General features: G+C 53.0%; 2 protein-coding genes across 2 annotated transcripts in view; both read right to left on the bottom strand.

Moving 5' to 3' along the window:
* Positions 1–8,826: 8,826 nt before the first annotated feature.
* LOC149336756 (uncharacterized) overlaps positions 8,827–27,120 on the bottom strand; it is a 34,610-nt gene continuing 16,316 nt past the window's right edge. Inside the window, exon 2 of the mRNA XM_089554228.1 lies at positions 8,827–9,080. Within this exon, the coding sequence (XP_089410354.1) occupies positions 8,827–9,080 (254 nt within the window). The remainder of the gene's footprint in view (positions 9,081–27,120) is intronic.
* Positions 23,535–24,804, bottom strand: LOC149336758 (uncharacterized). Its single transcript, XM_089553620.1, has 2 exons — positions 23,952–24,804; positions 23,535–23,563 (listed from the first exon to the last, which is right to left on the bottom strand). The coding sequence occupies exons 1-2, from the start codon at positions 24,802–24,804 to the stop codon at positions 23,535–23,537; spliced, it is 882 nt and encodes a 293-aa protein (XP_089409746.1).

Below are 27,120 nucleotides of genomic sequence, written 5' to 3'. Positions count from 1 at the left end.
CATTCACGCCTTGATCGCATTTACGTTTCCGTAGATCTCCTTAAACGGCACATTTCATGTGATGTCAAGCCTGTTTCTTTCTCAGATCATGCTATGGTCATTGCGCGGATTGGATATGCGCCCGTCCCAAATTTCAGCCGCAGTGGGAACTGTGGAAGCTTAATTCCGAGCTTCTAAATGATGAGCATTTTCAGCAGCGAGTGATGACAGTTTTGGAATCTTGCTTGGTCATGGATGTCCCATTATTTGCAGCTTGGGAGATATTTAAGCTAGAAGTTCGTAGCATAGCTATTGAGATCGGATCCGTGAAGTCTTATCTTAAGCATGGTGAGGAGAAACGGTTATTTCAGAGTCTTTATAATCTGCATGCGCTTGAATGTGAGGCTCCTGGCTTGTACACAGAGGAAATTGGTGCTGTTAAATGCAACCTTCAGAAGTTTGATGCAGAACGCTATCGTGCGGCCCGTGTACGATCCCGCAGCAACCGTGTTCTGCACTCTGAGGAGCCTACTAGACAGGCCTTGCTAGATGAGCGTCGTCATGTGGCTGCCAAGCGAATTTCTGAGCTCTACTGTGGTGGTGCCCTGGTCACAAGTACAGATGTCATAGTTACCCGAGTTTGAAAACCACTATAGCTCTCTGTTTGCTGCCGCGTCTAGCACTGCTGATGATGATCATATAGCGCGATTGGTGTCCATGATTAATCCACTCAATGAGGATGAGTGCAAGGCAATAAGTGTCTTTTTAAGCTTGGGTGAATTGCAAGATGTAATTGATCAATTGCCGCTTTCGAAAATCCCGGGGCCTGACGGCCTCTCAGGAAAATTTTACAAGGCATTTAAATGCGTTCTAGCCCCTGTCCTGCTCCAAATTTTTGAGACAAGTATTGATGTTGAATTTCTGCCTCAGTCATTTACGAAAAGTCATATTGTCTTTATACCAAAGACCGAGGATAAGGAAAAACTTCGATTTGTAGATGGCTACAGACCAATCACGCTTTCTAATGTAGATTATAAGATTTTTGCTAAAGTACTGTCAAATCGGCTGCAGCTTGCAATGTCTACTTCAATTGGGCCTCATCAAACATGTGGCTTGCGGGGACGATCAATACAATCTAACCTACATGTAGCGCGGACGGTGTTGCAGTATTGCAGTGACGCTCAAGAACAATTAGCAATGCTGCAAATTGACCTGGCAAAGGCATTTGATCGAGTGTGCCATTCATTTCTTTTTGCACTTTTAAATCACGTCAATCTTGGTTCAATACTTTCTACTGGCATACGCCTTTGTTACAAATCCTGTACCACGTGCTTGATTGTTAATGGCTGTCTCTCGCAACCAGTCCCAATTCAGTCTTCGGTGAAACACGGGTGCCCACTGTCTCCGCTCCTGTTCGCATTATACTTGGAGCCACTTTGCATAAGTGTTATAAACAGTAGAGCTGTCAATGGTTTCCGAATAATGGACCACGAACTGAAGGTATTGGCTTATGCAGATGACCTTGCGTTTTTTTGTACTGATAAGCCAAGCGTCGATGAGGTTATTCGTTTAACGGAGGACTTTGGTTCGGTGTCAGGAAGTCGGATTAACCGCTCTAAGAGTTGCGGTCTTTGGTTTGGTAGCTGGGGTACGACACCTGCTGAATATGCTGGTATAACATGGACATGCAGGCCACCAAAGTACCTTGGCGTCCCTTTGAGTGCCTATAAGCATAGCGCACATTATTGGAAAGACCGCGTGTCAACTCTTCAGCGCTATGCTCAAACGTTTGTCCCCCATGGCCTCTCAATTTTTGGCAGGGCGACCGCCCGTAATCTGTTTCTCGCGACTAAAATATATTATGTACTGCAAATTATTAATTGCGCAAGACTTCCTATCCAGCGTTTTCACAGGGTTTTCGCTACTTTTGTGTGGGATTCGTCTTTTGAATCCATGAGGCGTGATAACCTTTTTCGGCCTGTAAGCGCTGGCGGCCTCGGTCTAGTTCACCTGTATGTCCGACAGATAGTGTCGCGTTTCATGTTTCTCCGTGACACTACACACCCAATAGTACGTTCATTCCTGCAAACAAATTTAGTTCATGTTTTACCCATTCTGATTGTGTCTTCCAATGTTTGTGACCGTCCGTGTTTGTGGGGCATAATGCAAGAGGTGTATTTGGCTGTCCGTTTCCTACTTGTTCGTTTTTCTCCTGAGTTCCTTTTTTTAGTGTCGATGAAAAAATTGTATAGGGATTTGATTAGTATGCTCTTTCCTCCGCCCATGTACCGCTCTCTGTATTTTGGTTTACCGGGGCATGACGTTTTCAAAAAGAGTACGTAAGATGCCAGTCTCGTCGTGTACAAAGACCTTTTTCTTTAAGTTACACACCGGTACGTTGCCCGTTAGAACATGGTTAGAGAAAAAGGGCATTTTTGTGTCTACCGTTAATTGCCGCCTTTGTGATGAACCAGAAACAATTGAGCATTGTTTCATCAGTTGCAAAGATGCAGTACTCTTCTGGGATATCCTGCAACGCACATTTAAAAAAAGAATTCATCTGACTCCACATTCTGTTCGCTATCTCACTGCGCTGCCATTTGTTGATGAACCCCTGGACATGTTCTTTCTGATTGGACTGCACAGCCTCTGGAAAATCCGCATGATGGACAGACACTGTGAACCTGTTGTGTCTACAAAGGATCACTTCAGTCGAATGGTTCATCCAGGAGACGTTTATGCCCAGACTGAGTACGAACCGGAGTGGCACTCACTATTAGTGATGTGCTCTGCATTGCCCCTTTTCTAGTGCATGGTCTTTTCAATATGTATTGTTTAACACTGTTTTCATAATGGCTTGTATAAAGTTCATGTACATAGAACATTACATCACTGTAATAAATACCATGTTGAAGAAAAAAAATTCATAGTGTGTTCTGAGCGTGCTCGCCTGGCAAACTGAAGTGCCCGAGTTCGATTCCCCGCATCTCCAAAAGATTTTTTTATTTGGAGACTATCGTGTTACAACGCCAACATCAGCTTTTATGCGACACGAGCTCGTCAACTCGGTCGCGTAAATACCATAACATTAAACAGAAATTAAATCTGACCCCCTGTACGATCATACACACAGACCACATTGAGGAACTGACCACCTTTGAAGAGAAGTTTATTGGACTCATTATTCATACAAAGGGACCATAGTCCCTCACAAAGACAAAAACAACAAGGCAGCGACTAGTGTCGCTCGGTACAAACAAGCTATGAAACAAGAACACGACGGCGACTGCTGTCGCCGTTCACACAAAATCATTCAAAACACAGAATGTTCATAGGGTCTATAATGTCCAGGCATCGCGGGGGGATGCACGCTCACTAAATACGATGAACGCGCACCGACACCGCGCACCACACACTCAATACGGCAGGAGCCGCACCGTCACGCGGCCCCCGCTGGCGGCGATGAAGCGGGTGCTCCACCGCCGTACCCGAACCCTCTGCAGCATGGGGAACATGGCGCGTTGAGGCCGGCCCTGCAAGGAAGCGACGCCTCTCTGGCGCCACAAAACAAAGGCCCCGACGCACAGCAAGAGCCGCACAAATGCGTCGCGCGGCCTGGTGTGCGAGTTGAGGGTAACAAAAAACATGCGCGACATCAGCCTCCAAAAAGTGCGCGCTACGACGCACTCAAAAAGCGCGTGTTCGAGGGTCTCTGTCGCACCGCACTGCGGACACCGAGAAGAAGGAGCGATGCCCCACGCGGCGATGCGGACCCCCGCTGGGAGGACTCTCCAGCCTCGCAGCCAGCCGAAGTCGCGGACGTCTGGTGGTATCCAGTGCGACGTCAAGTCTCGCCACCGTACCCGCCTGCTCCGCTCTAGCTGTTCAGGTGTAGCCTCCTGGATGGCAAGGAGCTCGCAAACGCGGGAGGCCTGCGTCTGAGAGACGTCGACCTCGGGCAGGGTGGCGGTGAGAGACTCGGCCGTCCGACAGACATACCGGAAGAACGCCGGCTGCCGTTCGGCTGAAGGACCTACGAGTTCACCAAAAAAGAGGCGCCGCGAAGTCCCGAGAAGGTAGGCGAGGAGCCCTCTTCCCGGGTAGTCGGTGGCGTCGACCAGGTGGCGGACGCCTCGAACAGCAAGCACGCTGCACATTGTGCGCAGGTTGGGCAGGCTGAACCCGCCCATGCGCGTGGGAAGACGGAGGAGCGCGCGAGCGACGGTCTCCGTTTTTCCCGCCCAGAAAAAACTGCCACAGAGAGTGGCCAAGCGGCGCGTAAAGGTGCGCGGCGGACAAGCGACGCGAGCTATATAATAGAGCGGCGCGCACACCGATGACCTGATGATAAACGCGCGTTCCGACAGCGACAGGCGGAAACATTGTCAGGCGTCGCCCAGCGGTCGCTCTCAACTCGGTCCACGAGTCGCGGGCTACCTCCCCCGAGGAGAGGAACACGACTCCTAGCACCTTACAAGCCGGGACCCACTCCACCTCGCCCAGGAGGTCCGACGCGAAGGCCCCGAAACGCAGAGCCTTGCTCTTGCCCCTGTTGAGGAGGGCGCCGGACAGCTCGCTATAACTGGAAAAAAGCCGTACAAACGCTACGAAGCTGTCCGCGTCCCTCAGAAACAAGGACACGTCGTCTGCGTACGCTGACACCTTCACCTGGCCCTGGCCAGGCAAAGGGAAACCGCGAATCGATGGAGACTCTGCTACGCGACGCAAGAGCGGGCCTAACATAACACGAAGAGCATAGGTGACAGGGGACAAACCTGGCGAATACCGCGCTCTATCCCGAAACGTGCGGTCAACGCCCCGTTGAAGAGCAAGCGAGCTGTAAGATCGGAGTAAAGCCGCTCCAACCGCTCTACGAAATCCGGCGGAAAGCCGAAAGCCCCGAGAACTCCAAAAAGGTATCGGTGCTCGACCCGATCGAAGGCTTTAGCCTGATCGAGAGAGACAAAACAACCCGGAATTCCTGTCCTCGAGGTGAACGTGAACAAGTCACGCGTTAGTGCGAGAGACGAGAACACCGAGCGTCCAGGCACGCTGCAGGTCTGCGCAGGGCTTACGAGCACCGATAAAACCTTACTCAACCTTTTAGCCAGCAGTGACGCCACGATCTTGTAGTCTGCGTTTAGCAGAGTGATCGGGCGCCACGCCTGCGGCTCAGATGGGCACCCGCCGGGCTTCAGGATGAGCACTACGCGGCTCTCTCGAAAAGACTCCGACCTCTCGCCGTCCCTGACGAAGGCGTTCACCATCCGGAGGAGGTGATCCTCCAGGACGGTGTAAAACCTAGCATAAAAGCTGATGGGAATGCCGTCAGGGCCTGGAGCTGAGGCGGCGTTCATGCCCTTAACGGTGGCGAGGAGCTCTTCCGCGCCTACGGGAGCGCTCAGCTGCGCGCCGAGATCGCTCGGGACCTGCGGTAGCGTAGCGCAGAAACTACGGAGGGAGTCCGTGAAAGAGGCGTCGTCCCGCCTTTCGGCCTCGGAAGCAAACAGCTGCGAAAAGTGACGCGTTAATGCGTCAGAGATGTCAGCCGCTCTGCTGCTCCTGGTACCGTCCGGCAAAACTACCTCCTCCACGCGGGCCTGTCGCTCTTCGTCAAGGCTACCTGCCCGTACTTGGCGTAATACGGTCGGATCGGAAACCGGCCGGCCCTGTACGAGCGCCCTACTTGCTGTCCTCGATGACTGACGCAGGAGTGTGTGGTAGCGCGCCTTCAAGATGTTCAAGTAATCGCGCATGGCGAAAGTAAGCGGCGCGCCGCGCTGCACGGCGCGTATACGAGCGAGGGTGATGTTAATTTCGCCCGTTATTCGCCTACGGCGTTGGCGCCCTTTGGTGATAAGGAGCGCACGCCATGCCGCTTTTCGCTCGTCTCAGGTAATGCGCGTCGCGTCGCGTCCACCCGGGTTTCCCAGCGCATGTTCAAGGGCTATCACGCTCGACCAATCTGTCAGCAGACATGGGTCCATACGCCACGCTTCCAAACGTGGGGCGCGCTCGCCCATGTCGAGTACTGCCGACAGTGGTCGATGGCCGCTAATGCGCGGTGTACCCGGGGGGAACGCGAGCACATTGCAGGCCACCAATAAACACTCGAGCTGTCGAGGGAACAAGAACTTGTCAATTCTGCTCGCTGAGCTGCCCCGCTCCCAAGTTCCACCAAAGCAACCATCGTGAAGCTTAACCCACGCGTCGGTCAAACCAAACTGAATACAAATATCCCGCAGAGACCGGGCCCCGGCGTAGGGTCGCCCCTGGCCTCGACCGCGAACGTCTCATACGGGATCCAGAACACAGTTAAAATCACCGACGAGAAAGCAAGGGTAACAATCTAACATAAAAGAATCTAGCGAATCAAAGAAGCTAGAAGAGTCGGAGTGGCGGGCTGGCGCGTAAACCACCAACGCTCTGACGCGCATCCCACCGAGGAAGAAGTCGACCGCGAGGGTGCAGCCGTCCACGCCGTAGGTGCAATGCGTGCCAGAGCGAAGAGAACTATTGACAAAAACGACGCCAACACCACATGAAACAGAACAGGTTAACGAAAAAAAAGCTTCAACACAAAAACGAGACTTCAAATCAGTGACCTCGCGTGGGCAGCGTAAGTTACACCTAATTTAATAAAATGCGCATTCTGCTACAGTTGAAACTCAAAGGGTCATTCCATCCCTTCCTGCTGCTATTTTCGTTCAGACCTGGATACACTGGTTCGGCCTGCAATCATTTCTGAAAATCGAATTGATGCCGCCGTACTGAAATTAATTTGCGTCTATTTAAGCTTTATTTCGCCGACTGCGTAAACTCACAAAATTGTCTACCAGTAAGGTGCATGCCGAGAAAGAGAAGTCATAATAGTGGCTCAGAATTACTGGATGCTGAAATTGGGAAATGAGTTATGAGGAAAGGGGCTGGCACTCTTACTTTCAGTGGACACCTCAACCACACCGTTAGGGAAGGAATGAAGGAGCGGGTGAGAGAAGAAAGAGATGCTGTAGAGGGAACAGCGTTAACCTTGGAGAGAGAGAGAAGAAAAAATTGCTGCTTGGTTAGCATTGCTAAGCACGGAATATTGAGCGAAAGCAGCCGCGGTGGCACAGTGGTTAAGGTGCTCGTCTCCTGAGCCGGAGTACCCGGGTTCGAACCCGACCGCGGCTGCCGCGTTTCGATGGAGGTGGAACGCAAAAGGCGCCCATGCACTGTGCGATGTCAGTGCACGTTAAAGATCCCCAGGCGGTCGAAATTATTCCGGAGGCCTCCACTATGGCACCTCTTTCTCTCTTTCTTCTTTCACTCCCACCTTCCTCCATTCCCTTACGGCGCGGTTCGAGTGTCCACCGAGGTATGTGAGACGTATACTGCGCCATTTCCTTTCCTCAAAAACCAATTTACAAAAACCAATTTCCACTTTTTTTTTTGGGGGGGGGGGGGTGGGGGGGGGTTCCGCGGTGGCTCAGTGGTTAAGGTGCAAGGCTGCTGAGCTAAAAGACGCGGGCTCGATCTTGGCCGCTGCGGTCGAATTTAGATGGAAGCACACCGAGAAATCTAAAACAGTTACTGTGTCATTTCCTTTACTCAAAACCAATTTTCAATTTGAAATTCGTTACTGAGCCGGAGTACCCGGGCCCGAACCAGACCGCGGCGGCAGAGTTTCGATGCAGGCGAAACGCGAGGCACCCGTGTGCTATGCGATGCCAGTGCATGTTAACGATCCCCAGGTGGTCGAAATTATTGTAGCGAAAGCTACATTGGCCACGAACTTGCGATTTCGCTGTGGCGGTACTCCGAGGAGGCACAGAGACCGACCTTGAGCTGTTGCCTAGCAACCGCCGCAGCTGGCGGACGCCGCACGCTCGCCGCGCCATCTGGCATGACGTCACACCGCGCTCCTCGCCGCGGAGCCGCCATTTGGTATGACGTCACATCGCTTGCCTCGTCGTTGCGATCGCTTTCGCGACGTATATCCAGGCATAGCCGAGCTAAGCCACTGCCATGTTTTTTTTCGCAGGCCTCCACTACGGTACCTCTTCCTTCCTTTCATCTCCTCCTTTATTCCTTCTCTTACGGCGCGGTTCAGGTGTCCAATGAGATATGTGAAACAGATACTGCGCCATTTCCTCTCCAAGAGAAACAATTTAAAGTTTAGAGGTCTGTGTACTGTGCGAGGTTAGTGCACGTTAAAGAACCCCAGATGGTCGAAATCGCCGGAGTCCTTCACCCTCATGGTGTCCCTTATAGCTTGAGTCACTTTTAGACGTTAAAAGTACCAACACTAAACCACACCAAGGCAGTTTTTGCAGGTGGACAACAATGTCACCTACATGAAAGCGAGACTGAGGTGTTCATTGACCCAGGGAGCCAGTTGTGCGCCTTTTCTTCCGACAAAATCAACGGACTTTACAGCGTTGTCAACGCCAACGCCAATGAACCCAGTGAACATCATCAGTGATTCTCAACAGGCTATCCGCAACTACGATGCTGGCCGTATCTCTTGCCAGGCGTTACACATTCTTCTTTCTACTGCACCCTCTTCCAACTCTCACTTACTTCTTTGGGCTCCAGAGATCACGGTGTGCGGAAGGATAGAGACATATTTCGAGCCGGTAGTGCTGTAGTATGTCCGTGTAAGTGGTGAGTACAGAAGCGCGTGAGATATTAGTGTCAGAGGAAACAGGGAGGCTGATCATACACTCTGCTCGGCAGCTGATATCTCGGGCGAGAGTGTGCGCCTGGGCGTTTCCGCTGAGCGACTCGTGGGTGGTGGTGGTGGTGAAAAACTTTTATTCAAAGAGAGCTTGAGGGCTAAAAAACCCTGCTGCATGGTCGGTATCCTTAGTCCGGGACACCGCACGACGAGGCCCCGTCTCGCGCCCGCTTGACCAGAGCCCTTTGGGACTCCAGCGTGGAGCAGTTGAGGAGAGCAGTCTCCCATGCCTCTCGGGTGGGGGTGGGGGAAGGGGGAAGGTGAGGATTCTGAGTACATGCCCACACCATGTGAAAGATACCGCAGATCTCTCCACAGTGCGGGCAGCGCCCATATGTGTTCGGATCGAAGTGTTTTGCTATGGCAGGACAGAGAAGGGTTCCTGTCTGCGGCGCCTGTAGACAGGAACCCTTCTCTGTCCTGGATAACCGTGGATAACCACCTTCTACACCTCTGGGAAGCCCGTCGCAGCCTCGTCCGCCGTTGGCGACGCCAGAAACACAATAGAAAGCTTAAAGCTCGAATTGCCGAGCTTACCCAGAAAGCGGCAGAGTACGCGGCCCAACTCGCCGACTCCAACTGGGTAGATAGATGCAACACGGCCGCGCGACAAATGTCCAGCCGAAACACGTGGCGTCTTTTTCGAGCCCTAATCGACCCAACCCAAACACGAACCGAAACACAAAAACATTTGCAGCGAGCCCTGCCCGCTTTTCCTGGCAACACGACTCAACTGGCACAGAAACTTCGGGACCAGTATCTGTGTACAGCCCAAGACCTTCGTGGATCTGCGTACTCTTATGCAGGCAGAGAGAACACGGAGCTGGATCAACCTTTCCAGCTCCATGATCTGCGGGCGGCTCTCGCCAAAATGAAACGGGGCACTGCGCCAGGACGGGATAAGGTCACCGTCAAGCTTTTGACGAACCTGCCCGACCTGGCATACCAGTCCCTCCTGGAATACGTCAATGCGATTTGGCGCGGGGACACCCCCCTGCCAATCGAATGGAAAACGGCTTTGGTCACTTTTATTGCTAAAGCTGGCAAACCTGTTGACACAGATAACCTCCGCCCCATCTCTCTCACCTCATGCGTGGGCAAACTAATGGAAACGATGGTGCGGGATCGGTTATCTAAATATCTTGAACACAAACAAGTCTGCGAGCACCATGTTCGGATTCCGCCCACACAGATCCGCACAGGATGTCCTCCTGCAACTCAATCGGGAAGTCCTTGACCCCCTCGAATGCCCCCATAATGACCGGGTAGTACTCGCCTTGGATCTTAAAGGGGCATTTGATAATGTAACACATGAGATCATACTCACTAACCTAAGTCACACCGACTGTGGCCTCAACACATTCCAATACATAAGCCAATTTTTAATGGATCGTCAATCCTACATTCGAATTCAAGATAGAGACCATGGTCCTTACCTACTCGGCACGCGGGGAACCCCTCAAGGCGCGGTACTTTCCCCGCTGCTCTTCAATCTGGCCATGATGCACCTGCCGGCCCAGCTGAGTGGTGTCGCCGGCGTGCAGCATGCCCTGTACGCCGATGACATCACTCTGTGGGCCACGCAGGGCAGCACAGGAGACATTGAAACCAGCCTGCAAACAGCGGCGACGATAGTAGACCGCTACGCCCGCCGCTGCGGTCTTCAATGTTCCCCTCAAAAATCGGAATTTGTGCACCTCCGCCCCTCACAGAAGTGCACAACTAAAATATCTCTCTCTCTTGAGAGTGGTCCCATACGCGAAAGTGATGAGATACGGGTACTCGGACTCTACATCCACAAACACAGGCGGCCAGACACTACATTGGCCAAACTCCGTAAGGTGGGGGACCAGGTGGGCCACATGGTCCGCCGGGTTTCCAACAAACGCGGAGGGTTACGAAGTAAGGATGCCTTGCGGCTGGCAAACGCCTTCGTAACTAGTCGAATTCTCTATTCGACTCCTTATCTCCACCTACGGAAACAAGAGGAGGACGCCCTTGAGGTCGTCCTTCGCAAAATTGTTAAACGTGCCCTTGACCTCCCCATCACTACTTCAAACAGCCGGCTTATGGCTCTTGGGGTGGTGAATACTTTCCGGGAGCTCCGGGAGGCGCACCTTACAAACCAGTACACGCGCTTGTCGCTAACGGAGTCGGGTCGCCGCCTTCTTGCTCGACTCCATATCCAACACACCTATCCAATGGAAGACAGGTTTCGCATCCCGGAACTGTGGAGACGTGCTCTCCACGTGCGGCCTCTTCCAGCAAACATGTCACATGAAGACCATAATGGTCGGCGCCTGGCACGAGCGGAAGCGCTAGCCCGATATTATGGCAACAAAACAGGTGTATACTACGTGGACGCCTCCGGGCCTCACCACGGGGGATGGTACACGGCCGCGGTAGCTCACAACAGCAACACAGTTAACGGCCTAACTTTCAGAGCCCGCAGTGCAAGACAAGCAGAAGAGGTCGCGATCGCTCTCGCGGCCTCACATTCCAATTCAAAATACATAATCACCGACTCCCGAGGGGCCTGTCGGAACGTCGAACAAGTGTAAACTCCCTTCCTAGCCTATCGAATATACCAAAATTGCATACGGGATACGGACCCCGCACACCGGACCGCACAGTGGTCCAAACATGGATACCGACCACCAACATAAGCGTACAAAACGTACAAGCTCCCCCCCCCCCCCTCTTCCTCAGCAGACATCGACGCCAAATTCGAGGCCTCCAATGCGCGGATATCCAAATTTGAGGAAACCCTACTCCGACTCGCTCCTAAGATCGGCCGCCTCGTAGAGCTGCGCTACAATGGCAGCCAACATTAAATCCCTCACGACAGGGTTCGACACCATCACGAGCCCCCTACAGCCCACCACCCCTCTGAAATCTGCAACCCCTCCCAATCCCCCTAGCTATCCACCACTAATTATTGTTGCCTTGTCGGAAAGTGCAGCCGCGCGCGCCCGTGCAGGCGGCATCCGTGGACACCACATTTGCCAAGGTGCGCAAAATTTTGGGCAATTTTCAGCGCCTTGAAGACTTCGCCCCGCCTAACGGTGGCAAGGCTGCGCCGGCCGCGTTCGGGGATTCCCCGGCTATGGCGGTCTCAGGCCAAGTCACCGGCTACGATCCCACCTCCCTAAGGATCGTAAACATGGAAACTGCGCAAACTGAGGAACCTCTTCCAAGCGAGGAAGAATATTGGTTGGTTGGTTGGCCTGAAGTAGAATGGCACATACCCACTACGGGGGAGTGGCCAAGACACAGGCGGTGAACTGTTGGAATGATTAGCGGTTCGCTTATGGCGCGGACGGAAGAAGACGAAGGCCTCCAGGGACGCCAAAGTGGACTCCGGCCAGCAACGGGTGGTCGCTGCGCTCTGCGCGCAGCTGTGCAACAAGCCAAACAGCCCCGGTGGCGGCCGCAGTACACGCCCCGTGTCGGAAAAGAAGTCATTATCGTAGTGCTCGTGCCACGAGGCACCGTCGAGCTGAAGGCTACCTTAGGTCCTGGTCAAGCCGGCGCTGCCATTCGGAGCATCCCCGGCGCATCAAACTATATCATATATGCGACGGCAAATCTCATGAAAATGGATATACGTTTCGGTAGAGCTATCTCCATAATACTGCACGAATGCAGGAAACGGGCGTGATGAATATTGTTTTTCTCCGTTTCGGAAAATGATAAGAACATGGTGACTGAGGTTATGCGTAGATGTGAAATACCGTAAATTAGCCGCATGTCCTGCTGCATGTATCCGGTCACCATACGAGATCAGCCTACACTGACGGACCCATATGACCCTCTTCGAGCAAAAAGAAAAAAAAAAGTGAAAACAAATCCGCAATTCCGTGTTTTCAAATGCTTATGCGGCCGCTAGTTTGTTCAATAAGTTTTGCGTGGCGGGTATAGCATGTGGTAACATCTGTCCTGCTATAGGTAATCAGTCCTTCCTCTGCGTCTTGAGGCAAGCTCGTTGTACTTTAGGTGGTGCGGCAGGGGAGTGTTATATTTTAACAGCCCACAAGGCACCTATCGAAGCCCCCCCCCCCCCTTCCCGTTAGCTCGAAATTTGCCCCGGGCCACTCTCGAAAAAAATTCCTGCCTACGTGCCTGCCTCCGCACTACTTCATGTACATTGAGGTGTTCCACTGTATCTGGGCTTTAAGCTTACGACATGTGTTTCTGATTAGTCGATATGACAGTGATCTGCAGAAATTACTTCCTCGCAGAAAAATCCAAATAACTGATATAAAAATAATTTCGTAAATAAAAAAAATCATTCGTAGTATGTAGAACATGTGCTGAACGCAATTAGGACAAAACTGGGCGTTTAGACTATCTCAATTTCCCACGACTCAAAGCAATCTGTTTGCGTGGTTCTTAAGTTTCTTAGATTCCATTTTTCGTTTGATGCACTGTTCACCTCACGGCTGTACAGGCTCTTAATTTTTAGTGATACACTTTCTCTCAGAATGTGTGTGCTCATTTACCTTGTTCTTCATACTTTGGAGAAGTTGTCGATGGTGTTAATGAGAGCATCTGCCGGGCTTTTAAGGCGCCACTGTCTGGTTATCGCAGCAACAAGCTTGTCTTTATCAGCCGCTTTGGAATTCTCCTTGTCTCGAAGTTCTGAACGCCATTTCGAACTTTTGGGTATTTCTTGTCCCGTATGCAGACTTGCATTATTAGTACGAAAGCACTGTTCCGGTGTGTAAATCCCGAGCAAGATCTTGCTATAAATGTAAGTTTGTGCCAAGAACATAGCAACTGCAACATAGCATCCGCAGCGACATAGCAGCGCTGTAACGTAGTTATGTAAACAAATGAACAATCACACAAAAGAAATATTGCCGCGACTGAGTTTGCAACCCATGGCGGTGCAAACAGATCAGTCTCGCTGGCCTGTACACGAGAGCATTATGCCGATCACCGCCTCGTGCTAAACTGCAAACACACTCTCACGCTGTGCTTCGCGCCTCGTCGTCTTCAACAACTTCCTTCTGTGCCCAAGTCACGAAAGGAAAGGAAACACTGCAGGTACGCGGCGTTGGTGTCCACATGCAAAAACTTGCTTTCGAAAAATATTTCGTAGTTAGCAGTGTTAAACCGCCCGCAATTTTTCGACGAAGACGGCGTGCGTACACCGCACTAGCCACGGTCCGGCTTCTTTTCTTTCACCCCAGCAAAGAAGGGAGCGAGTAGGGGAGCCACACAGTCAGCGCGCCTTGAACACACTGGCTGACAAAAGAATAAAGGGAATCTCAGCCGGGGCCCCGGAAAGCTGGGTTCACTAGAGGGGAGTACACACTGAGTGGACAATGGTGGAAGGTGAAGGCTGTAGGGTCTGCTCGCGGGCAAGTCAAATCCCGCGCCGCTCACCGCGGGTAGTCTGGAACCCTTCTTCCCGAGTGGTGGGGCGGGGGGAGAGAGGCGAGGAGAAAGCCTTTATAAGGCGAGACCGGAGAGGCTCGCGGTCTCTTGCTCCTGGACCAGCCCTGCCGAAAGGACCACCTGACCCAGCTGCCACGACGACGACCGGCCCCCCTGACATGTGAGAATAAACGTTTGTACGAAGTCCTGCCTCGAGTGACTGCCTGTGCGTCCCCGCGCAGAGGAATTGCCCACAAATAATGGCGCCCAACGTGCGGCTTTAATTAACACCTTGTGGACGATTTCTCTGCCGATTTTGGGACGTGCAGCCAGACTCGTGGCAGGCCCTCTTTGTTCAGGGCCACGCCGGACCGATAGGGTTAAGGAGCGGGTCAGGCGGAATGTTCGCGGGGTAGCGACTTTTGTAGTCTTGTAAATTTGTTAGGGGTCTTGTGTTATTTATGTAGTTTTCGGGCGTTTTCTGTTGTGTATTTCCGCGTGTTTGTAGATAGATTGTTGTGTGTGTGAATGTTCTTGTTGCCATGAGCAGTTAGCCGGTGCGGCCGGACAGTTAGCGCGAACTATGCCTCCCAGAAAGGATGTTTTAGCCACGGCTTTGGATGGCGGGGCGGCCGGTAGTGAGTCGGTCGACGCGGCGGCCGTAATGGAGCAGGTGACTGAGATGTTTGCCGCATTAGCCCGTCAGCTCGGTTCGGTGGCTGGCGCCAACCAGGCCGCAGCATCGGTAGCATCGGCGACAGCATCGCGCCCGCGGATAAATATGGAGGTCCCCTCCTTTTCCGGGTACACGGACGCGAAATCAGTCCACGAGTTTTTGCAACAACTCGAGGACTACCAGACGGCTCTGGGCGCCCCAGATGACGTAATGCTAGGGCAGGTCCTGCCTGTAGCACTCGTCGAGAGCGCGGCGCGATGGAGGCGCTGCCAGCCGACTTTCCAGTCGCTGGCGGACTTCAAAGACCGTTTCCGCGCCGAGTTCTTGCCGCCTGATTATGAGCGCCGGATGCTGGATGAGCTCGCGTTGCGCACCCAACACCCAGAGGAAAGCCTCCTCGAGTACGTACGCGCAATGCAAGAGCTGTACAAGAGGGCAGACCCGACGGCAACCGACCGAGATCAGGTTGCGCGTGTGATCAGGCAGTGCCATCCACGCTTCAAGCCGTATCTGCGGGGCCGCAGTTTTACAAACCTCGAGGCCCTAGCGCACGAGGCCAAGACCGTGCAGGCGGATTTACTCGCCGAACTGCGCTACCGGCCGCCCCCCAGGCCGGCCGAATCACTAGAACCGGGATGCGCATGGGATGGAGGCCGAGAATGCGAGTTGAGGGCTCGGCGCGCCGAGGTAATGGCCGTGGAAAATCAGGCGGAACCCCCTGTTGTCCCTCGTGCGCTTGACCCGTACGCATTCGAGCAGCGGCGTCGTGCCGGTCTCACAGGCCACGCGCGGAGCGAGCGTCAGGAATGCGCGGAGAAAGGGGAGAGCCGTCCCCAACCGCTTCGTGGAACGAGGGGTCCTCCGTCTACGCGGCGGGTGAATGACCGGCTTTGCTGGAATTGCAACCAGCCCGGCCACGTGGCACGCGAATGCCAAGCTAGGCGTATGCAGGGAAACGCCAGGCGCTGGCGGTGATGTCTGGTGGCAGCGGCCTTTCACCGTCAGCGGGAGAATTTCATGGTTGTCAAGGCGCTAGTCAGGAAAAGAACTCCCGCGCCGGCGACGGGGAGGCCTTTGTCCCGCTCGCCTGTAGAACTCAGGGAGTCGTTCCGCGCTCAAGCCCTTTTATGCTAGTGCAGTTAGCGGGTCGATGCTACTCCGCACTCGTAGACACGGGCTCAACGCTGTCACTGGTCGGTGACGAGGTGTACGAGGCCTGCCGGATAGGTAACATCCGTGTCAGACCGGCCGAAACCCCGTTAAGCTTAGCAGCTGGGGCGGCAAAGGCAAAGGGAGCAGTGCGTCTTACGATGCGTTTTGACGGCAGAAAGCGGAGACATCGCTTCGTCTATCTGCCTGGCTTGTCGATACCAGTAATTCTGGGAAGGGATTTTCTCTCGAGCGAAGGCATTGTGCTCGACATGGGGGAGAATGGCTATCGTTACAGCCAGCTCGCCCCCCTCATTCCCTTCGAAAGCGCATCCTTGCCCGGCTGTCCTGCACAAAAGGTGGTTGTCCACACCTGTGCGACAGAAAGGCAGGTGAGCTCCCTCGAGACGCTGAGAAACGGTGGCCCGTTAGAAGCGATTATTGCGTCTTTCTCAGGACCCAGTAGTCAGCGCCGAAGGCTCGCGGAAACTTTACTCCCGTTTTCGGATTGCTTCACGGAGAAACCGGGCAGAACCGACCTGCTTCAGCACGAGATTCAGACGGGTGATACGCGCCCTTTCAGGTGTAACCCGAGGCCGTTAAGTGCGCATAAGAGGCAGCTTCTCGACTGTGCCCTAGACGAGATGATTGACACCGGTGCGGTGAGACCCTCACAAAGTCCCTGGGCGTCCCCAGTGGTTCTAGCGCCGAAGAAAGATGGATCGGTCAGGCTGTGTGTTGATTATCGTAAGCTCAACTCACTGACGCCTACGGTTGCGTACCCTTTTCAGTCGATCGAGGCTGTGATGTACGCGTTAGGGAACGCGAGGTTCTTCACAGTCCTAGATGCAAGCAGAGGGTACCTGCAGATTGAGGTGGCCGAAGGTGACATTGAGAAAACCGCATTCACCTGCCACCGCGGGCTCTTCGAATTTACTCGACTCCCGTTTGGTTTGTCTAACGCCCCGAGCACGTTCATGCGACTGATGGACATCGTGCTGGGCGATGCAAGGTTCAACTACGCCATGGCGTACCTCGACGACGTTGTGATATTCTCACAATCGTTTGAGGAGCACCTCATTCACCTGAATTCCGTTCTCGATAGAATGAGACGTGCCGGTCTAACCATAAATCCAAAGAAAGTGCAGTTGGCATCGAAGAGAGTGAACCTCTTGGGCTTTGTCGTGGATGATGGCACACTGAGACCGAATGATGACAAACTGCAGGCAATTCTGAACTACCCCTGCCCCATGGATGTGAAAAGCTTGCAGAGGTTTTTGGGGATGGTTGCGTTCTACAGGCAATTCATCCCGCGCTGTTCGGAGCTTGCAAGGCCGCTGAACCTGCTGTTGCGTAAAGGCTCGAAGTGGGTCTGGGGCAGGGAACAGAGTGAAGCATTTGTTGCCTTGGCTCGCGCGATAGCGAATACCGCTAGTCTGCGCCTTCCCGACCTGAACAAGCAGTTTGTCTTGCAGACAGACGCTAGTGACTACGGTGTTGGAGCTGTTTTGTTGCAGGAACACGAGGGCAAACTGCGCCCTGTCGCGTTCGCTAGTCGCACGCTCACATCGGCGGAGCGGAATTACTCCGTGACCGAAAAGGAATGCCTGGCGATCATGTTCGCATTGTCCAAGTTCGACATGTACCTAGACGGAGCGGTCTTCACCGTGCAGACAGATCATCAGGCATTGTCTTGGTTAAAGAGGCTAAAGAACCCCGCAGGCAGACTCGCGAGATGGGCGCTGACGTTGCAACGTTACGCGTACGCCATCGAGTACCGCCGGGGCAGCTTGAACAAGGTGGCCGATGCTTTATCGCGCGCACCATGGAATGCTGGCGGAAGCGCTTCAGAGGCGCAGCCCAGCTTTGTAAAAAGCGGCGTCACCGCTGTTGGAGAGGAAGAGAGGGCGGACGGGAGTGTCGCGCCCTGTTTGGAGAGAGAGGAGACGGACAAAGGTCCCGCACGGTGCTGTGACGGAAGGGAAACACAGCAGCTCGTGGCGGCGACCGCTCGCCTGCCTAGGAGCGAGGCAGAAAGAAATCTGTCTTGGGGAGTAGCGGTCAGTAGAGAAGAGCTGATCGAGGCCCAGAAAGCAGACGGTCTTTGCCAGCGGGTGCTGAAGGAGCTTGCGAGCAGCGCAGCTTGCACCGGGAACGCTGAGGGCAAGTACGACGCGTATCTGCTGGGCGATGATGGCTTGCTGCTCCGCTATATTCCCCAACTTGACGAGGAAGCGGCGATAGCATCCCCTTTCCGAGTCGTGGTCCCGAGAAGGTTGCGGAAACGGTTCCTGCAGTACTTCCATGACTCAGCGCTGGCAGGCCATGGCAGCGGCAGTAAGACTTACGACAAGTTATGCCGTGTCGCGACCTGGCCAGGCATGAGAAAGGATGTGCTGGGATACGCCCGTACCTGCCCGGTATGCCAGGTAGCCAAGCCTCGGGCGGGCAAGCCCGCTGGCATGATGAAGGCGGTAGTTAGCAACTACCCGTGGCAAGTGGTCGCGTGCGATATCATGGGACCCCTCCCTCGGTCCGCGCGCGGAAACCAATTCATCCTGGTAATAACGGACCACTATTCCAAGTGGGTTGAGGTTTTCCCCCTTAGGAAGCTTGTGTCGGAACGAATTTGGGAAAAACTGTTGGAGACTTTCACTCGTTTCGGTTTCCCTTCCGACCTGATTACAGACAATGCTTCGTATTTCACAAGCAAAGTCTTTGTAGACTCCTGTCGGGCGCTTCAAATCCGCCACAGGAGAACGAGTCCCTACCACGCTCAGAGCAACATAACCGAGCGGGTGAATCGAAATCTGAAGAGCATGCTGGTCGCGACGACCGAGCAGCACAGAGATTGGGACGCGCGGCTGTCCGAACTGGCGTTCGCTACAAGGACAACCGTGAACAGGTCAGTGGGTATTACACCCGCTTACTTGAATTTTGGGAGAGAGATCGCTTTTCCGCTAGAGAATGCCCTACTCGACGCGGCGGGGCCTGCGCCCCCTCCGCTTTCGCAGTACGCGGCAAGGCTCCGGGAGCGCCTGGAGGCAGCGCAGCGAGCAGCCCGCGAAAACCTCGATGTGGCGCGCATGGAGCAGGCGGATCAGTACAACAAAGGTCGCCGTCACGTCGTTTTCAACACGGGCGACCTAGTACTCAAGAGAACGCACCCACTTAGTAACGCAGCGCGCGGTTTCGCCGCGTCGCTAGCGCACAAGTGGGCTGGGCCGTACGAAGTTACGGCACGGACTACGCCGCTCACCTACCAGTTGCGGTTGTTGACAAACGGCGAAACCGCCGGTCCGGTGCATGTCGCTGATTTGAAGGCTTTCCACCTTCGCAAGGACGATGGCTGCGAAGCGGTGGAAAATCAGCGCGATGCGGCGATCTCACCCCCGGGAGGACGAGCAGGTAGCGGTGCGGTTTGCAACCGACGCTACAACCTGAGGACCAGGTAGCACCCGTGTCTCTCGATCAATTATCACTCGCAGTGCTCTCGCCCTCTCAGTATGTCTTCTAGGAAGCTCCAGCGGACCGACGCCCGTGGCTCGGACTCCAGAAGGCAAGGCAGACCACCGTCGAACGGTGGCCGCCATCAAGGCGCGCCACCCGGCTGGCGGCAGGAGCCGCGCGAGTGGCGCAGGTTCCACGGCCGCGGTGGCCCCCACCGCCCGCCAAACCACATGCCTAACCACTGGAGAGCACCTCCCAGTGGTGCAGGCCAACGCAAGAGGGCCAGTGACGACCAGGCGCAGGGCCCCCCTCAGCACCCAGCCGGCGCTTCGGCCGCCGAGCAGCCGCAACCCAAGCGGCCCAGGGTCCTGCGGCACGTGGCCACCTGGACCACGGTCGCCAACGGAGCGGCCATCTCGTACTGCGCGCGGTCCAGGTGGCGGGACCAGGCGCAGCCCCTTCGCGGCGGAAAAGCGCTTGGCGGCTGCAGCGCCTTCCCCCGCTGCGCCACTGCAGAGGGGCGCCCGGAGGAGGCGGCCCTCCGCATCCTCCAGTCCAGCCGCCCAGACCTGCTGTCCCCGGCGGCCGAGGAGCTTTGGAGGGCGCTGCCGGCAGGGCCCCCAGCGGAGCCAGGCGCCTCGCTCCCCCAGGCGGCTCGTGAGGAGCCCGTCCAGCCAGCGGTGAGCGGCCCCCCGGCGAGCACCCCTCCCCCCTGCGACGACTCTATGGACCCGGACCCGGAGGTCGTCGAACGCCTACTGGCGGACCCCGGGACGGACGTTTGAGGGGGGGGGAGATGTAGGGTCTGCTCGCGGGCAAGTCAAATCCCGCGCCGCTCACCGCGGGTAGTCTGGAACCCTTCTTCCCGAGTGGTGGGGCGGGGGGAGAGAGGCGAGGAGAAAGCCTTTATAAGGCGAGACCGGAGAGGCTCGCGGTCTCTTGCTCCTGGACCAGCCCTGCCGAAAGGACCACCTGACCCAGCTGCCACGACGACGACCGGCCCCCCTGATGTGAGAATAAACCGTTTGTACGAAGTCCTGCCTCGAGTGACTGCCTGTGCGCCCCCGCGCAGAGGAATTGCCCACAAGGCATCTCTCTCCCAAACCAGGAAGGAGGAATGTACGAGGAGAAGGAGGAGCTCAACTTCATGCGGCGCGTGGTGGCGGATTTGGGAACTAGGGACGCATGAACCAGAATCCTGGCCATGGAGGCAAATGTGGGACTTGCAGTATGACCCGTGTGGGATCAAAACGTTCTTGTGTGCACATTACAATCTGTTGAAGCTGCGGAGAAGCTGCTCCGGGACATCATGCTGCCTGTAGGAGGCCGCAAGATACTATTCCGGGGCCACCCTAAGCTCTCCGGGGACTTCTACAAGGGCATCATTACCGTCTCCCCGGACGAGACATCTGAAACTGTGAAGCAAAAACCCAGCGAGGACCCCGACGTGTTATCTGTGCGCAAACTGGGAAAAACCCAGATTGCTGCGATCATCTTTTTGGGGACAAGGGTGCCGCGGACCGTGCTCTAAAGTTACGAGCGTCTCCCCGTCCGCTTATTTTATTTATTATTTTATTTTATTCAATACTGCCAGCCTCCATTTTGTGGCCAAGGCAGGAGTGGTACAAGGGTACATCGTACATCGCGACAAAACAAAGCAAGTAAAAATGCGAATAAAGAAGCAAAAGCTAACACACAGGGTTTTATAGAAAGACAAAGAGCAAGGTTAAATGCACTCGGTTACGCAAACATACAAAAGAAAGCAAACAAAAGAGCATGAATGAATACACTGCGCTTAAAATGACGATATGACAGCAGATAAAAAAGACTTCTGATCTGTCAAACGGACCACGTCACACGGAAGCCCGTTCCATTCCAATATCGTTCTTGGAAAAAAAGAAAACTGATACGCTTTCGTTCGGCACCGTGGCACCATGATTGTCAAATTGTGTTTATTGCGCGTTGGTCTTGAAGTGTTGTATGCCATGTAGGTCTCAAAATGAATGTTTGGTAAGTTATTAACAATCCCATGCAACATTTTTAGACGGTGCAACTTGCGACGAAATTGAAGTGTCTGCAGTTCAGATTGCCTCAATAGATTAGTAACCGAAACATGCCTTCCATATGCGTTGTAGATAAATCTAAGCGCCTTCCTTTGAACGCCTTCACTGCGCTGTACATCTACTTGGGTGTGCGGATCCCAAACCACATCTGCGTATTCCAGTAATGGCCGTACGAGTGCAGTGTAAGCTGCTAATTTAGTTTTAGATGTGCAGTGCCTTAGACGATTTCTTAACAGCCAAAGCCTGTTGGACGCCTTTGAGACTATATGCCCGATGTGCGAACTCCAACTCAAGTTACTATTGAATACAACCCCCAAGTATTTGTATTCGTTTACGGGGGAGACAGCTGCACCGTTAATTGTGTATGTGTAATTAAGAGCGCACTTTTTACGCGTAAATGTCATTTTTGAGCACTTAGACGTGTTTAGTGACATTTGCCAGACTAGGCACCACCTTGAGACCTCTGAAAGGTAGTCATTCAGCACGTGGTGATCCTCCGCATTTTGAATAGGCAGATATACAACGCAGTCGTCAGCGAAAAAACGGCACCGTACAGGGGAGTCGAAGTTTAAGTCGTTTAAGTAAATAAGGAACAATAGTGGACCGAGAACGGAGCCCTGGGGTACTCCTGAGAGAACTGGAGCTGGCATAGAATTGGAACCTGAGATCTGGTCGTACTGGTGCCGTTCAGAGAGGTAGGAATCGAGCCATTGAACAAGACGCTGATTTTGTAATAGATGTTTGAGTTTTATTATTAGATTACGGTGCGAAACGCGATCAAAGGCCTTCGCAAAGTCGAGAAATATTGCATCTACTTGCCCACCCTGATCAATGCATGCCAAAAGTTCATTGGTTGTGTGAATTAGTTGTGTTACGGTGGACAGACCACGCCGAAACCCACGCTGGTTACTAGAAAAGAAGTTACTGCTTTCTAGAAAAGAAATCAAGTGCTTGAAAATGAAATGCTCCATAACCTTACCCGAGGTACACAGGAGTGAAACTGGCCTGTAGTTGTTTACACAAAGTTTGTCACCCGATTTGTGGATAGGGATGACCTTTGCAGTCTTCCAGTCAGCCGGAACTTCTGAATTTAAAAGACTTTCATTGTAAATGATGACAAGATATTTCGCGCACCATTCTGCGTAGCGGGAGAGAAACGCATTTGGAATGCCATCGGGCCCAGGAGACTTCTTTTTGTCTAAATTGAGTAGAGCTGCAAAAACTCCTTCGACAGATATTTGTAGGTCTGGTAAGATAAGGCACGTGGATCGAAATTCAGGCTCCTGCCTACTGTCAGTAGAAAACACTGAAGAAAAGTAATTATTGAAAGCTGATGCAATGTCGTAAGGATCCTTACTTTCTCTGTTATTCAAACGAATTTTACTAACTGTATCCTTCTTCTTTGTTAAGTGTATCCAAAATTTGTGTGGGTCTGCGGTGAGAAAGTTATGCATTTTAACGTTAAAAAAAGTGTACTTAGACTGTTTAATTTTCATGCGCAACTCTGTGCGAAGTGACTGTAGTAGACGCTTGATACGACGCTTGAGCTGGAGCAGTTCGTGAGTAATCCAGGGACTACTGCGATTCATTTTTCTAAGTTTAGTCGGTACGTATCTTGTGATACATTTGTGTACAATAGACTTGAAGTGCACCCATAGGTCATTAACTTTCATGAGACCAGCCGCGTGTTTCTCAACGAATTCATCGTAGTCTTGTTCCAATAAATCTAAGATACTTTCGTCTAGGGCATTGTTGAAGTCAAGAAATGGTTTTCTTAACTCACGGACAGGCGGTCGCATCATGTTACTTTTGAAGAGTACAGCTTTGTGATCAGAAATGCCTGGTATGATTTCAACGGAGAAGCCAAGTTTTTCAATAGTATCGGTAACAAACACAAGGTCTAGAAGGGAGCTTGAACCTGATGCAGTACGTGTCGGCCCCTGCACGACCTGCTTTAAATTAAATGCAAAGGCGATATCAAGCAAAAGATCAGAATTTTGACATGAAGCTACAGTACGCAGAAGTTCCCAGTTGATTTTTGGTAAATTAAAGTCACCACACATCATTACATAAGCATATTTTTTAGCATGTTCTAACAAAAATTCGTGCAGTCGTTCTAGAACCGAGACGTCTGCATCCGGGGGTCTATACACAGAACCAATAAAAATGTTCAAATTGTTAAACCGAAGCAATATCCAAACCATTTCGATGCCTGTGTTATGAGGAATAACTGTGTAATCTAGTCCCTTTTTTATAGCTATGGCTACGCCCCCTCCCCTTCTGCTGCGGTCGTGCCGTACTATCTCATGAGTGTTGGGTATTACTTCTGAATCAGGAATAGCTTCGTTCAACCAAGTCTCGGTTATGATTGTGATGTCTGCGTTGTGTGTGATAAGAAGACCTTCTAAGTCATCGCATTTATTCCATATGCTTCTGGCATTAATGTTCAACAAAGAAAAAGGGACCGCAGTGGGGCGGACTTTGAGGCATTGGCTGGGTAACTTCACAGTCTGCGCATGTCTGTGATACTTGCGAGCGTCCGAGCAGACTGGCCAGGGATCATTTACGGGCACTCTTTCCTCGAGAGTTTCATCCCATCGGAACAGTTTTCCGTTGATCTTTATCTTGTCAAAAAAGAGCCCGATTTTCGCACCATTTGCTTTTTGCTGTTGGGCACTGTCCCAAAGCTTCTTACGTATTGACTGAACCCGTGGCGAAAAGTCTTCCGAGATCACGTATTTCGTGTTTTTTAGCTTGCTGCAATTTTGAAGGATCCTTCTCTTGTCCCTTCCGTTCAACAGTTTAAAGATTAGTGGGCGGCATTTCTTTTCAGCAGGTCTTCCAAGTCTGTGAATTCGCTCGATAGCTACATTAGGCACCTTCAGTATGTCGTTGAGAATTTTTTCAGACACAATTGCCTCTAGGTCCTGGTGCTGCTCGTCATTATTTTCTGGCACACCGTAGACAATTAGATTATTTCTCCTGCTTCTGTTTTCTAAGTCGTCAACCTTACGAAGCAAAGTTTTCACAGTTTTTTGCATTTCGTCGACTCTCTGTGAATAAGATGTAACAGTAGAAGTCAATCCGTCCAGTTTTCCTTCGATAGCAGCTATCCTGTTATTTGTTTCGCCAAGTTGTTGGTGTACTGACTGCGTGGTTTGCTTTAGGACATTCAGTTCAGCTAGAATTTGTGTAAACATAGTTTCAGTGCCAGGTCCAGGATTAAGTTCGACGTCACCACAAGAACAAAGCAAGTCCACGAAACAATGGTAAATCGCCAAAAGCACTACGCTCAGGGGCCGTGGGCACGGCAGAAGCAAAAGAAAGGCATCATCGCTATGGTAAGCGTGATTCCTGCCTGCCTCCTTCGTGGCACGGTGGGGCATCGGGCCGATGCCTGCCCGCGGCCGCCGCCTGGACGCTGTGAACGCTGCGGGAATCAGGTTTCTGCTGCTCCTGACGACGGCCCAGCTGAACATCAGTGCTCCCCGTGTTGCCTCGTCTGCGGAGGCAGCCATCCCACCGGGGTGGCTGGCTGCGCGGGCAAGTACCGCAAGGTCATCAAGCCGGGACGCCCACCCACCCCAAAGCAGAAGCAGACGCCGCGGGACCCAAAAAAGCCCCGATGCTCAAGGCCGGATTCAAGCAGGCTCCGGCACCCAAGCCCGCACCCAAGAAGGCCCAGCAGCCCGGGCCGCCCAAATTTGTAAATTAGAACTTCTTGCGGGGCTAGTTGGTAATTTATTGTAATATCATCATCATCGTCATCATCATTAGCCTGACTACGCCCACTGCAGGGCAAAGGCCTCTCCCATGTCTCTCCAATTAACCCTGGCCTTTGCCAGTTGCGGCCACCGTATCCCCTGCAAACTTCTTAATCTCATCCGCCCACCTAACTTTCTGCCGTCCCCTGCTACCTTTGCCTTCTCTTGGAATCCACTCCGTTACCCTTAAGGACCAGCGGTTATATTGCCTTCGCATTACATGCCCTGCCCAAGCCCATTTCTTCCCTTTGATTTCGACTAAGGCCGCCGCGGTGGCTCAGCGGTTATGGTGCTCGGCTGCTGACCCAAAAGACGCGGGTTCGATCCCGGCCGCGGCGGCTAGAATTTCTTTGGAGGAGAAATTCTAGAGGCCCGTGTGCTGTGCGATGTCAGTGCACGTTAAAGAACCCCAGGTGGTCGAAATTCCGGAGCCCTCCACTACGGCGTCTCTCATAGCCTTAGTCGCTTTGGGACGCTAAACCCCATAAACCAACCAACCAACCATTTCGACTAGGATGTCATTAATGCGCATTTATTCTCTCACCCACTCCGCCCGCTTCCGATCTCTTAACGTAATATATATAATATAAAGGTAATATAAAGGCGCAAAAACCACACACACACACAAGACAAGAGAACAGGACAGAGCGCTCTGTTCCGTTCTCTTGTCTTGCATGGAGGGGTGTGGTCTCCTATGTACTTGGAGACCACACCCCTCCATGCAAGACAAGAGAACGGAACAGAGCGCTCTGTCCTGTTCTCTTGTCTTGTGTGTGTGTGTGGTTTTTGCGCCTTTATATTACCTTTATATTATATATAAACCTATGAAGGACAACAAAATCCAAGCTTAGACGCCTCCATAACGGTATCTGAAGTTTATGCTGCAGCAAGAATAGCTCAGCGGAACACAGCACCGGGCGGAGACAAGGTTCCCAACGCTATAATTCGAAACCTCAGCAACGACCATCTGAGAGACCTAACAGAATACATTAACAAGGAATTATGGGAGAAAGGCCAGGTTCCTGCTGAGTGGCGCCATGCGGACATCATTATGATTCCAAAGGCCGGGAAACCCCCGGCAGTAGAGTCCCTCCGCCCAATCTCCTTAACCTCCTGTCTGGGCAAACTGTATGAAAGAATCATACACACCAGACTCCAGAACTATATAGAAGATAACAACTTTTACCCCTACACTATGGTGGGATTCCGAAAAGGTCTCTGTACACAAGATGCCTTCCTAAGGATTAGCGAAGAAGTGCTTAATACAATACCCACCCACGGAGAAAACCTTCTTTTAGCCCTGGACTTAAAAGGAGCCTTTGACAACGTCTCCCATCAGGCTATCCTAGAGGAGCTGAGTGGTCTAAACTGTGGAGAGATTGGATTGGATTGGAATAAATTTTATTTGTGCCTGCAGTTGGACGCTCGCGCGCCCCGACGAGGGCCTACGTCGTCTACGAGGCTGCCGTTACTCGGCGCGGGTCTCCGCTCGCCGTTGCCGGCTCGCTGGATCCCTGCCTTTCGAGCGCCCCGAGGACCTGCTGGACGGCCCATAGCTGTTGGTCATGGTCGTTGCTCTTCGCGGCTGCCTCCAGCCGCGGCGGGATTGTTCCTGATCTTGCTTCCTTTGGATTTTTGATGCAGTCCCACAGGATGTGCGTGTGATCTGCCGGCTCCCTCCGGCAGACTCTACACGTATCGGTCGGGTAGGTCTCGGGGTACATGCGATGCATCAGTCTCGGGCTCGGTAGCGATCCGGTCTGGAGCTGTCTCAGTAGTACCGCCTCCGCTCGACTCAGCCTCGGGTGCGGGGGTGGGAGAGTCCTGCGAGCCAGGCGGTAGGCCTTCGTGATTTCGCTGTAGTCGGTCATGCGGTCCTTGGCTCCGAACCACGTCGGACGGTGTGTTGCCGGGGCGCGGTTGGTTAGCGCTCGCGCG

Source organism: Amblyomma mixtum, chromosome 7 (genome assembly GCF_055824585.1).
Source record: "Amblyomma mixtum isolate Tamu chromosome 7, ASM5582458v1, whole genome shotgun sequence".
In the NCBI taxonomy this organism is placed as follows: Eukaryota; Metazoa; Arthropoda; class Arachnida; order Ixodida; family Ixodidae; genus Amblyomma; species Amblyomma mixtum.
The sequence above is the reverse complement of the archived record's forward strand: the minus strand, read 5'-3'. Positions and strand labels throughout refer to the sequence as shown.